At 51.0% G+C, this 12336-nt stretch overlaps 1 protein-coding gene across 5 annotated transcripts in view; it reads left to right on the top strand.

The window, feature by feature from the left end:
• Nucleotides 1-10850: 10850 nt before the first annotated feature.
• The window catches only part of TNIK (TRAF2 and NCK interacting kinase), a 167102-nt gene continuing 165616 nt past the window's right edge, over nt 10851-12336 (top strand). For 4 of the 5 annotated variants that reach the window (XM_075506873.1, XM_075506875.1, XM_075506874.1 and 1 more), the window contains exon 1: nt 10852-11220. In XM_075506873.1, coding sequence (XP_075362988.1) covers nt 11164-11220 — 57 coding nt within the window. In that variant the 5' untranslated portion in view covers nt 10852-11163. Of the gene's footprint in view, nt 11221-12336 lie in introns of all 5 variants that reach the window. The other variant, XR_012776405.1, reaches the window with a different exon arrangement.

Raw genomic sequence — 12336 nt, 5'->3', positions numbered from 1 at the left:
GCTCCCCATCAGCCTTGTGCTCCAGACCCTTCCCCAGCTCCGTTGCCCTTCTCTGGACACGCTCCAGCCCCTCAATGTCTCTCTTGTAGTGGGGGGCCCAAAACTGAACACAGCATTCGAGGTGCGGCCTCACCAGTGCCGAGTACAGGGGATGATCACTGCCCTAGTGCTGCTGGCCACACTATTCCTGCAGACCAGTATCGTTTGTCCTGTGTTACTGGTGGTGATGGCAGCAGCGGTAGCACCATTATGCATTCACGTTGCAGGACTGTGGTGCACCTTTCCAGGATCCCAGGATGCTAAGGGACCTAAACCCACAGCATTTCCCTGCCCTGGAAATCTGACAGCCCTATATAGTACAGAGCTGATTGGAAACATGGAGATGCTATTTGTCCTCGTGATGGGTGGGGATCCCACGTGCAGGGTTTTTTTCTATAAACAAGTAAACTAATGCTTTTCTTTGACCCACTGTTGGATCCCTCTAGCAAAACCATGTGTTGTAGTGTCATGTGAAGGACGCTGCCTCGTGCACGGAGATGGTGAAACCCCTGGTGAGGCACAGCAGGCAGAGGAGCACAAAGCCCATGAGGCCATGCTGACCGTCCCCGCGGTGCTGGGGCTGCAGTGTGGCGTGTTGCAACATCCCATGAAACCGAACTACCACCTTCCTCTTCCTCTTCCTCACTGAGCCATGCCAGCAGCAGCTCTCTGCTCTGCACCACTCGCTCTGGCCTGGTGAAGCAGCCCCCTGCATGGCACCATGTCAACCGCTTCCCTGAAATCCAGCTATATTTTATTCACTGTTTCATCATTATCTGCCAGCTCAAAAGGCTGGAGCACATTTGTTAGCTAAAGATTTCCTTTTAGGGAGCTGGCGGCAGATTATCCTGGCTGTTTCTAACGATGTGTAATCTAAGCTGTCACCCGCATTTCCAATATTTTACTTCTGGTAAGGCTACAGCAAGGCTGGAATGGAGCCAAGGTGCCCGAGAGCCCTCCTTACGCAGGATGGGATGGTCTCTGCGACCTGGGACCTCACAGATCACATCACCTCCACCTCAGGTTATCCGAACTTACCTTTCATTTCTTTAACCCTCTAAAGGATCATATTCTATCGCTTTCCTACGGCTATGGCTTTCAGTTGTTTATTTCTTTTTAAATAAGAACTAAAAGTCACATATAGAAGTGTGGTTCCAGGAACTGCAAAAGTGCTGAGTATAGTCAGAGTTGGGACAAAAATCAAGCGAGCTGGCCCCATCCCCTCCCCCTAGGAGCACCCAGACATGCTGCTTGGAAGAACCGTCCTTTCTGAATGGGCTTGTGCACTCTCCTTTTGTTCATAAATCTGCAAAAAGAAATTAATAGGGGATTTACTAGTACACAGGCTTTTTGGTAGTTTTCTGATTTCAGTGTCCGGGTGTGTTTAGCAGGCACCCGGCATCTTGTTAATAAAACTGAAGTGGACATTTTCCAATGCTATGTGAGATAATGTCATTTTGACCCTCTATGCTTCTTTCTTTCTGATTAAACGGCTACTGCTGTTGGTGGTTTTACCGTGTTTAATCTGAACTCGGTATCAGGCTGACGTGCTCATCATGTTCCCGAATTGCTTAATCTGCAATGGCAGGACCTGAAACAAAACACAGGCAATACTGGTAAGGGCGAACATGGCTGGTTTGCACACCTGGAAGAAACTGTTGTCTTACAGTTGTCTTACAAGTTTTTTCATTATTTTTAATGGGTAATTTCAGGTCAGCTGCATCTCAGCTCTTACACTAGCTCATGTCAGAGACAGAAAAGAAAGGAAAAACAAGGCTGAAAGAGGGCCTGCATGTTTCAGGAGCTCAAGTCCTATTTTCCAAAAGCAACCTGGCTTTTAGCAGCCTAATTGCCATTGACTAGCTCTTAATGCTCAGTTTTGCAGAGGAAAAGGCTAATTCCCTTTCAGCAAGCAGCCTGTGTCAGCTACAGCACTTGCAAAACTCATACTTTGCTGGACGTGTCATTTGGTGCTTCTGAGAGCGTGATTGCTCGTGTAGTGCTAAATCCACCACCTGCCTATACAAAGGATAGTGGATTTTCTGTTAGGCTATGTCTAACTTGCTTCTTAAGGTATTGTGTAAAGCACTGAAATCGTCTCTAACAGCTAAATAAGCCAGAGAAATTTTGCAGAGAGGTCTCTTGTGGGACTGTCGGCACCTCCTCTCTGTGCATTTTGGCGAGGTGCTGCGGTACGGAGGGGATTTATCCCTCTGGAGACATCTGCAGCTTGCTGCGGTCTTAAGGCTTGAGGATTTCACTAACGAGTTTTAGCAACGAGTGTCTTTGGTTAGGTCCTGCCAATGATGACTGGCTGAAATGAGTGCAAGCATTGCTTGTAGGAGGTGAGCTTTAGTATTTAATCCTATGAGTATTTCTTTCCGACCGACACTTGTCTCCTACTGAGGTCTCTCCAGGCGGAAAGCTCCAGATGAATATCTATTTATTCACCCCCGTTTGGGATCTGGAGGCGGTGGAGGGGGAGCAGGGCATGTGGGATGGGGGAGCAAGGTGAGGGGCAGGGGACGGAGGTGGCGGGGCAGGAGGGGCTGGCAATGGAACCAGGGTGGTCCGCACTGGTGGGCTCGCTGCATCTACCCACCACGTGCCAAGTGACCTCCGGACAATGCTGCTCACCAGAGAATCCAGCTCAGTATCTTCAAAATATCTCCACTGCACATCTCTCTGGTTTATCATCCCCATCTGGCTTGTCTCACTGCCTCAGCCATGTCTGTGTCCCCCTCTTTACCTCCAGTTGCTGTGACAGCCTGAACGTGTGCCCGTAGCGGTCACTCTGCACTTCTTCAGGGCAGACCCGGTCCATTCCTTCCTTCATCAGTCAAGGCACATATGCAGATTGGTCCGTGTTTATTCTAATGATGTACTGGTTATTTTACAGCAACACCTTGTGACTTTATTTCATGCCGTCATGTCATGTCAGAACAGGTTTGATCTCATCCAGTAGACAAGGGCACAAAAAGATCTGCATTTGCCACTGTCCCAAGCCTTTCTGCTGGCTCCTCAGCAGAGGCTGGTTTAGAAAAGCACCAGTAACACTGCAGTGTATGGACAAACATCGTATTAAGACAACAGTATCAAAGAAGGGTTCCTACCTCTAAACTAAACTATAAAACAGAAATTTCAATGATGCATATCAAACTTGACATGACTTTTCAAAATGTGTTCTGTGAGCAGAGCAATGAGAGAAGCTCCCGGTGAGTTGGTGTCTCAGCTCTCCAGAGCCTTGCACTGGCCATGGCTGGAGCACTGCTTTGACGGTGTCAGACAGTAACGATGGACAAAGAAGTCACTCTCCAGTCGCCGTCATCTGTGGTGTGTCTCTTCCCACTCATTATATATGCATGCTTTCAAGGACCTGATCTTCTAACCATTGGGGGCAAAGCTCTTGGTAACCTCAGTGCAAGCTACAGTACTGCCAGTGCCAGGAGCCACAAACTGACAATCACAAACTTCTGAAACCCTGAGATTAATAAAATATATAACGTCACTTTTAAAAGTCTCTCTAATACACTGGCTGCTTTGAGCCTGTAGGGGCCAGAATTTCAAAGGAAATTTTCCAGTTCATCCTTCCCACTTCAGCACTGGTGCACAGGGGAATTCGGGCTCAGTCATGTCTTTGTCATTTGGGGTTGATCTACCTTTCTTGCCAAAGTTTTTCTGACTGTCCTATTTAGTTCCCAGCTGATGGCTTCCCTGTTGTAACCTACTCGTGAGAGCCCAGACCGCAGGCTCAGATGTGGGCAGGGTTTCCCCCCGTTCCGAGGACCAGCCCACTCTTTTCTGCTCTCTTAACTGAAGATGGAGTCATTCCACTGAACATGCAGCACACATTTCATAGACGTTTTCAAAACCACCTAGTTTCCTGCCAGGTGTTTTGGTAGTTTCTCAGAAATCATGTGTTAACACTAAAATCATCAACTTGCTTAAATACACCCTTTTCTTTTGTTTTCTGTATCCCTGAGCTGAACCAAGTGTTGACCATGCTTTTCCCATCCTGGATGTCACTTCATTTCCAGGTCTGCGCTGACCAGTGGGATACTGCACAGCTAGGTGAACCCTTCTCCCTTCTTCATGGGTTTGCCTCCTAGTACTACTTGACATGTTTTTCAAGGACTTTTTCCCTGCTATAATTACTCAGAGTCCTGCTTGTCTGTCTTTGTGGCTTTCCGGAGGTATTTCTTGGTGGCGTGGTGTAATCTTCACGGCCCTTGAGGGGTTAGCCATCCTTTCATGCTATGTTTGCAGTTGCATTAACAGCATCAGTCATTAGGCTAAATGGCAGTGCTGAGGACATGGCCATATTGGCCAGGGCTCTTCTGGCTCTTCACTTTTTCAGAGACTTTTCCATCTCTAGGTGACATTAATGACTTTAGCTGGGATTTGTAGGAGTGAAGGCTGTTCCATATTGCAGGCTGAAAAATGCCTTCTGAGGGTCACAAAACTGATGTTGAAGGAAGTCTGCTGTTTCTGCAGAGTTTTCTATGATCTGTAAATCAGAGTATCTAAACCCTACAGAATCTCCTGGGCCTGAAGTCAGCCCGTATCCACTTCCCTGCCATGCAGCAGCACACTGCAGAAGACCTTCCATACATAAAATCCAGACCCAAGCAGCTCCTTTCTGAGATGGTGAAGTGATATTTTTGGGTGCTCTGATGATGATTTTGTCTTTCAGCAAGTCAGAAAGTCCCCTGCCTTTGAAATTCTCCATCCATTTCATAAGAGTGCAGCATGTCTTGGCGTCAGTGAACATTTGGGTTAGCTTTTTTAAGCTTTTCCCTGTTATGGCAGGACCTAGAAACCCTTTTTTTTAAAAAAAAACATTTTCATCTAATTCCAGGAGGAGTGCTTTCATAGACTGCCACATATCTGTGAAGGCATGAGGAAGTAAACACCTCTGAGCGAAGCCTCCACAGAAAGGCAACAGCAGTTGGCTCAAACCCTGTCTTCCTACTCAGACACTAACACTTCAAGCACTACTCAGACGATTACTTTAAGTTGCTTTAAGTACCTCCAGTTGTTTTCTGGCTCGCTTCTGCTTTGGTCATTGATGATGAGTGGGAAGCCTGAAATATCAGACTTGGAAAGTCGGTTCTGTGGTTTAACCTTTCTTTCTTTTTTACATATAGAAGACTTCTGCCTTTTGCAGGGTGAAATGATAAGTATTCAACATGCTTCCAAAAAGGCAGAAGCATAGTGCCTTTGTGGCTCTACCTTCTTTGCAGAACAACACATCTCACAAGCCACGGTGAAGACACTGATTGTTAAAAATAAATGAAAATCTGCAAAAATATATATGCCAAGGAGGTTTTGGACCTGGATTGCCTCCAGTCTCACAGGTCTCTGAACACCTTGTATGTTTAGCCACCGCCAAAGCCCTACGGGGCCTTTGTTGTCAGCACCTTTGCTAACTGCAATGCACAGTTCCAGTTTTGTAACCCCTTTCCTGAGGAGAGATGTCGAACCCTACCCACACCTCAGGACAGATTATAATTTTTAAAAAAAACAACCTCACTGTTCCTGAAATGTGTCTTAATTAACTCTCAGCAATTTGCATTTGACAAAAGATAGAGCCAGTTTCTCTTGTTCTACTGATCTATGCTTAATGCCAGATGGGGGTGGCTTTGGGTCAGGTGTTTCCCAGGCCTGGGGCTGCCTTTGGTCTGCAAGACAAGCCAAGAAAGAAAAGGGAAAGAGAAAGTCTAAATACTGGTTGTCTTAGTGTAGCTCAGCTCCAGACTGATTACCATAAAAAACATATTGGGATGCTAAATAATTTTGATAAAAGGCACTTGAAAAATGGAGCAGATGTTCCGCCCCGTGGACAGGGTTGTAAAGCAGGTATTTATGGGCAGAGGTCCCCGGAGGACATTCCTGCTGGGGCAGGTGGGTTCTGGAGAAGGTCTCTGATCCAGCAGCTCCCGCGTTCTGGACCTTACACATACTGATGTTATCCCTGAGATCTCGGCAAAGACAGGAGAAATTAGTATTCCTCTGTGGGACTGTGGGAACATGATTTGCTGGGGGCAAGGCTGCATTAGGTTTTCTGCAAGCAGTGCAGAAATGGGATTTTGATTGGTTTCTAAACAGTCACAATTGGCACATTTTAAATTACTATAAAAGACTTGACACCCTCCTGAAGAGGAGGGCTGCCCTTTGATGTTTTTTTATCCTTCGCAGACGAAGCACAAAGGAAAGAGGTTAATTGACAAAACAAAGTCCTACATCGCTAGCGTGGCATGTCCCCAAATAGCGACATGGAAATGTATTGCCCAAATCAACAAGGCGTTAGGCCTCCGATGCTGTAGCCAGGCTGATGGGAAACCAACAAAGGCATCAATGCCTGCTTGCATCTGCTGGGGAGGCGCACGCATTATTACGTACAATTCTGCTTTACCTAAAAATTGCAACTTTACATTTAAATTTTAGTATTCTAGTAAATAATACAGCAGCACTTCAAAGGGTGAGGGCGCTTGCTACCCTGGAAAAGCCTCCTTTAACTCATGCAAGGCAGATAGCCAGTCTGATCTACATAAACCAGGGAAGGGCACAGCAAGCAGTCCTGCTTCTTTTAGCACCTTGCTGGCCTTGCTGGGGGAGTGCTTCTAGGCTGTTGTCCCCTTGGTGACTTTGGCCCATGGTGGCAGCCCTCAAGAGAAGGCAAGTGCAACTGCAGTGGAAAGGGCATAAAGGCAACACAGTGCTGGCCCTCGGTGCCAAATATTTTGGAGAAGAACAGCAGCTTGGAGGGGTGCTGTGGGCGAGTTACGCTCGTGGAAGTGTACCATCTACCCTCTCTTTCTCTGCAGTGCCCCAGGACTTTGCTATTTAAATGCACCGTGCTGTTCCCTGGGTATGAATCTGTGGAGGTAGGGTTTTTTTCAAAGAGCCCTTGCTGATTTTCCATTTACTCCCCCATTGCAGTGATTACAGGGTTTTGTAGTTGAACAATGCTTAAGTGAGGGAGCGATTAACTATTTACAGGGGTTTTTTTGTGTTATATAGCTACAGGAAAAATCCTGGCAGCAGGGTTCACACACTAGTCCTGCTCAGCTCCAAGGATGCAATGGAAAAACACTTCTCTCCCTAGAGAGGAGCCCGTATCAGCAGAAGGACGAGCAATCAGTAAGTGATAATGAATCAGTTAAAGTGCATTCGAGAAGATCAATAGATGCAGGTTAGGACACATGTAGCCATTCATTTCTGGGTGTCTTTTAACACAGCTGCATGTTATCATGTTAGCTTAAAACCCAATTATTATGCATTTAACAGAGTATTAATTCTTCAGCATCCTCCATTCAATTTGGGCAGAGTCCTTTAACTACTGCATTACCTGGGCAAACACTGGGGTAAACCAGCCTGGACGTAGGGAACCAGAAAAATTACACTGACACCAGCCATGGGGCCGAGTGGTCACAGAATTATTGGGAACAAGTGACCCACACGTGCTGCCAGAATAAATCATGCGACAGGGCCCAAAATAGGGCCCAAACGTGCTTTCTTATTTGCTTCATTCCTTTTCTTGCTATCTTTTGGAGAGTGATCCAAAGCATCTGAAGCTCTTGCTAATCAGACAAGGCCTTATGTGTCGTTTAGATTTACTCATTCTACATATACCCCCTCATGATACAATTAACAGTGGTGGCACTGTTAGATAATTAAATTTAGTTTTATGCAGAGGTCAAATGACCTGGATAGTTTATATGTGAGCCGATGCCCTTCAATGAATAAATCAAAAATACTGACCCTGACACTAGCCCCCCACTGCCAACAGCTAGGCTTCTGTTCGTTAAGGTGCTTGTTGCTCACTGGGGCTGACCAAGGCTGGGGACTGCCACTCTGTAAGAGAAAATGACGTTTTAACATTTCTCCACTTTCCCAATAGGGATGAAATGGCAAAAACCAACGACTTGCCACAAAACGGTCCCAGTTTCTGCAGCAGTAGAAATGCCAGGTATGGGGCTGATGAGAGACACGGGGAGCTGAGTTAGGAGGGCTTGTGCTCTTCTTCCATGGCTCTTGCTTCATGAAGGATGGGATGTGGCAGCTTAATGCTTTCGTTTGGCTCGGCAGCGTCCTGCCCATGCTGCGGCTCACGTATAGCCATGCCAGCGCTGCGACGCAGCCAGGACACCGTGCGGCAAGAGGGACCACAGTAAGACACAGCAGGGTCCAGCCGCCATTCCCAGGGTGGCCCTGCCAGGTGGAAACATGATTTCATGCTGAACTGACTCACAGCAAAATATTTTGGACCAATTCAACTAGTACTCTGTTTCGGGTCATAGTGATTCCGATTGCAAGATTTTGTTTAGATGCTCCTGGCAGAAAAAACAGTATACGGAGACACAGATATACACCTCCTTGTGAAAAAAAAAAAAAAAAAAAAAAGAAGTAACACCTTGAAAACTTCATTTTCTACAGAAAAAGCTTCCTGTGGATCCAAAACTCTAGCTGTGGATGCCCTCCTGCAGGCTGGCCGGGCACCGGTACAGCCCGCACAGCAGCCCCAGCATCTCGGGCAGTCGCCACGCACATGCCTCCCTGCTGAGACGGCTCCTTTCCCCCGAGCAGCCTGGAAATGACAGCCCTCGTTGGGATTTGCCTTTCACCTCCTGCTGTCACTTCATGCATTTCTTATGTCAGTGACAACAGAAGGGTCCTCTACATTTTTACCGTCTTGATAGACAGTGGATAGATCATAATTAAATCACAGGTTAGCTTGGGACTTCGCATTCATGCTGAGGAGCAGGGCAATCCATCTATTTGCAGGATTGGGCATATGTTATTTATTTTTTGAAATCCTTATGTGTTTCGCGAATAATCCCGCGTATCCTTGATTGAAAGCACACTAGAGCAAGCCAGTGTCCTCTCTCATCCTGTTTGTTCTTCCCTTCTCTCCCTGAGAACAATGAAAGCGGGAGGAAGTCTCGCATTGGTTTGTTACTAGTTTCCAGGCAGTTTTGCTTCCAGCTTCACAACTATGAGCAAAACGTTGCAATACCGAGGTTTGAACAGACACAGACAACATCTGGTTTAAAAAAACACCCCAGTACCACTAAAGATTCAGGGGGGTGCTCAGAGGTAATGAGACGGTCCCTGGTGTTTATTTTATGGAGTTTAGCATTTTGATGAAATTTTGAGGACTAATGACTATGCAAGATACCGAGGAGTGATGATTTGTGGCTTGGAAAAAGGGGATAAATCCAGGCAGGCTGCTGTCGCTGCAGGCGCTGTGCAGCCCTGTGTGCCTCACCCACGGCGGGCAACTTCCGCTACCTGCCACTTCAGCAGTTCATTACAAAAAAAAAAAATTGCATTCTGCTGCGCCCTCGCAGCCCTGCAAGCCGAAACGCCGGCACTGCCGCTCCCGTCCCCTATCAGCCCTGCTGCGATCAGGACTAATAACGCTAATAAGCCATTGATGCAGTCCCTCCGCTGCGGGCTATCCAGCGAGCGGAGGGTGGAGGCACCGGCGGCCCCGACTTCTGCAACCGCCTTGGTGGATCCTGTTGCTTCTGGGGAGGTTTCGGCAGCTCCTTCTGGCCTTTCGTCCGTCTGTCCCTCCCAGCCCACCCCGGAGAGGCTGCACCTCCGGCACCAGCTGCAGCACGCAGCCTCCCCACGACTGCACGATTGTTTGTAATACAATTTTTTTTTTTTTTTTTTTGAAGCACATCTCCAAGCAGAAAGCGTAAGAAAATCCCATCCGCCTGCCAATTGACTCATGTGTAGGGTTTCCGCTTCCCAGATCTGCATATTGTAAGCTCCTGACACAAGTTGATGTTGTAAGTACAGCTTCCATACGGTTCTCTCAAAGGCAACAGATTTTTTTATACATATATATTTATATATGGCACCTGGTTTGGCAGAAACCACATCTGAAAAAGGGAAATACGGGAAACGGTAAAAGCTGAATCTACCTAGCTATTGCTGGCTTTGGAGGGGTTTTGGCCAATTGCAAAGACAGCATAACTCTCTTATTCCTACTCAGGAATGGCATAGTAGTCCATAGGGCTAGGATGGCTCCTGAGCGCAGAGGGAACAGGTCACAAAACCAGATCTGACATCTGGATCCGGCTGGAGAGGGGCCATTTCTCAACCCGAGCATCCCGAGGTGCATAAAGCAGACGGACGGCCGCTCCCCTGGCACCAAGCGCAACCAGGCCCCAGCGCTTCCCAATGCTCCAGCCTGGAAGAATTTGGGTTCAGCACCTGAGATTCGGCAACTTTTGCCGCCAGACTTGACAGGCACCACTGCTCCGGTACCTGGGGTAGGGATCCAGGTAGCCTGCATTTTTCTGCCCGCTATTTGTCATGGGGGTCCACGCGCTAAATAAACCCCTTTGCGGGGCTTTGCGATGAGGCGCACCAGGGCTGGGAGCCTGCAGGACACGCAGTACGGCTCTCGCAGGTGCTGTCCTCGGCGCACAGCGCCTCGCTCCGAATCAGCGCGTCCCTCCGGAGGGTCCCGACGCCCCCGGCGAGCGGCACGCCCCGCCGAGGCTCTTCCCCGGCCCCAAGCCCCGCCGCTCCCCGTCCCCCCCGGCTGGCTGGGGACCCCCGCCGCTGCGCCGGCGGAGCCCACCGGGGAGGCGGCAGGCCGGCGGCAGGCCGGGGGCAGGCCCCGGGCCCCCCGCCCGCCCCGAGGGAGCCCCGAGGGAGCGCTGAGGGAGGCCCGCGGGGCGGGAGCGGCGCGGGGCGCGGCCGCGGGGCCCTGCCCGCCCCCTGCCCGCCCCCGCCCCCTGGCGGCGGGGCCCGGCGCCGCCCCCGCCCCGCGCCGCGGCCGCGGCCGCCCCCTCCCCGCGCCGTGACAGACAGCTCCGGCGGCGCGCCCGGCCGGGGAGGCGGCGAGGCGAGGGGAGGCGAGGCGAGGCGAGAGGCGATGCGCCGCCGCCGCCGCCGCCATCCCGGCGCAGCCCGCGGCGTGCCCTGCCTGCCGGCAGCCCGCGGCCGCCCCTAGCCGCGCTGCAGGCGGAGGGGCAGGGGCGGCGGCGGCTTCTCCTTCCCGGCGCCCCGCATGAGGAGAGGCGTTAAATAGCGCCAGCGCCGCGGCGGCCGCCACTGCCCGCTCGGTGGCGGCGGGGCCGCCTGGCCGGCGGCGGAAACATGGCGAGCGACTCCCCGGCGCGGAGCCTGGACGAGATCGACCTCTCGGCGCTGCGGGTGAGGCGCGCCGCCGGGTCGGGGCCCGCGGGGGATGCGGGAGCGCCCCTCCATCCATCAATCCGTCCGTCCGTCCGTCCCCCGGCGTGGGGGGGCGCGGGGGCTGTGTGCCTGCATGCGTGTGTGTGTGTGCGCGGATGTGTGTGTATGTGCGGCTGCACGTATGTAAATACCGAGCTAGCAACGTCTGCGTGTGCATCCGCATGCATGTAGCCGCGTGTACGCATGTGTGTATGTGTATCTATACATGTGTGCCTGCGTGCACGGATCTGTACGCACACGCATGTACGGACGCGTGTACGCAGGTGTGTGTATGCACACAGCAGCGTGTGCACGCCCGTGCGTACGGGTGGGTGCGCGGCTGCGGCTGCCCGGCCCCGCCGGGCGTCGGCTGTGGCCGGGGGGCACCGGGGGGCGCGGGGCCGGTCCCCCGCAGCCGGCGCTTGGGTGGGGGCAGCCTGGAGCCCCCCCCGCTTGGCGGCGGGGCTGGGCAGTGCCCGCGCTCGGCTCGCACGCCGTGCGACAGGCACGGACAGACGGACGGGGATCGTGGAGCCGGACATCCGCGGGATGCGGGAGCGGGGCTGCTCCCCGGACCCGGCTTTTCCACACCGGCACGGACCCCGCAGCCTTTCCATCCATCTCCCGCCGTGCCCCTTCGCTCCGTCTCCTCCTCACCTTCCCCCCCCCCCCCCCCCCCCCCCCCTTGAAAATGAAGCTCGTCATGTACCCTTGAAATGTCGGGCTCGTCAAACGTGCCAGCCTCTGCGTGGGCTGTGGCCTGATGTCCCCCCCGGTCTATTTTTCCCGTAACTTTCTTCCTTTCCCCCCTTTCTTCATCATCCTTTTGGTCGTAAGAACAGCTAGTTGGTATAGAGCATGGGGAGTCATTTAGAGAAGCAGCGTTTATTTGGGAGGCAACAGCGAGGCTGCTTCTCTCAACCTGCTGGCATAGATGAATAAATAAAATTAAGCAGAATCCGCTGAAGGCTTGGCACAAGTGTATTTTTAGAAATATTATTTGCTTCAGTGCATAAAAAAAGTGTCTATCTTTATTCACTTGCCCTACTTTCTTCCTGTTGAGTTTCTGGTTGATTAATGGTGTAAATGATTGCT

The sequence above is a fragment of the Mycteria americana genome, chromosome 7, assembly GCF_035582795.1.
Source record: "Mycteria americana isolate JAX WOST 10 ecotype Jacksonville Zoo and Gardens chromosome 7, USCA_MyAme_1.0, whole genome shotgun sequence".
NCBI lineage: Eukaryota > Metazoa > Chordata > Aves > Ciconiiformes > Ciconiidae > Mycteria > Mycteria americana.
The sequence above is the reverse complement of the archived record's forward strand: the minus strand, read 5'-3'. Positions and strand labels throughout refer to the sequence as shown.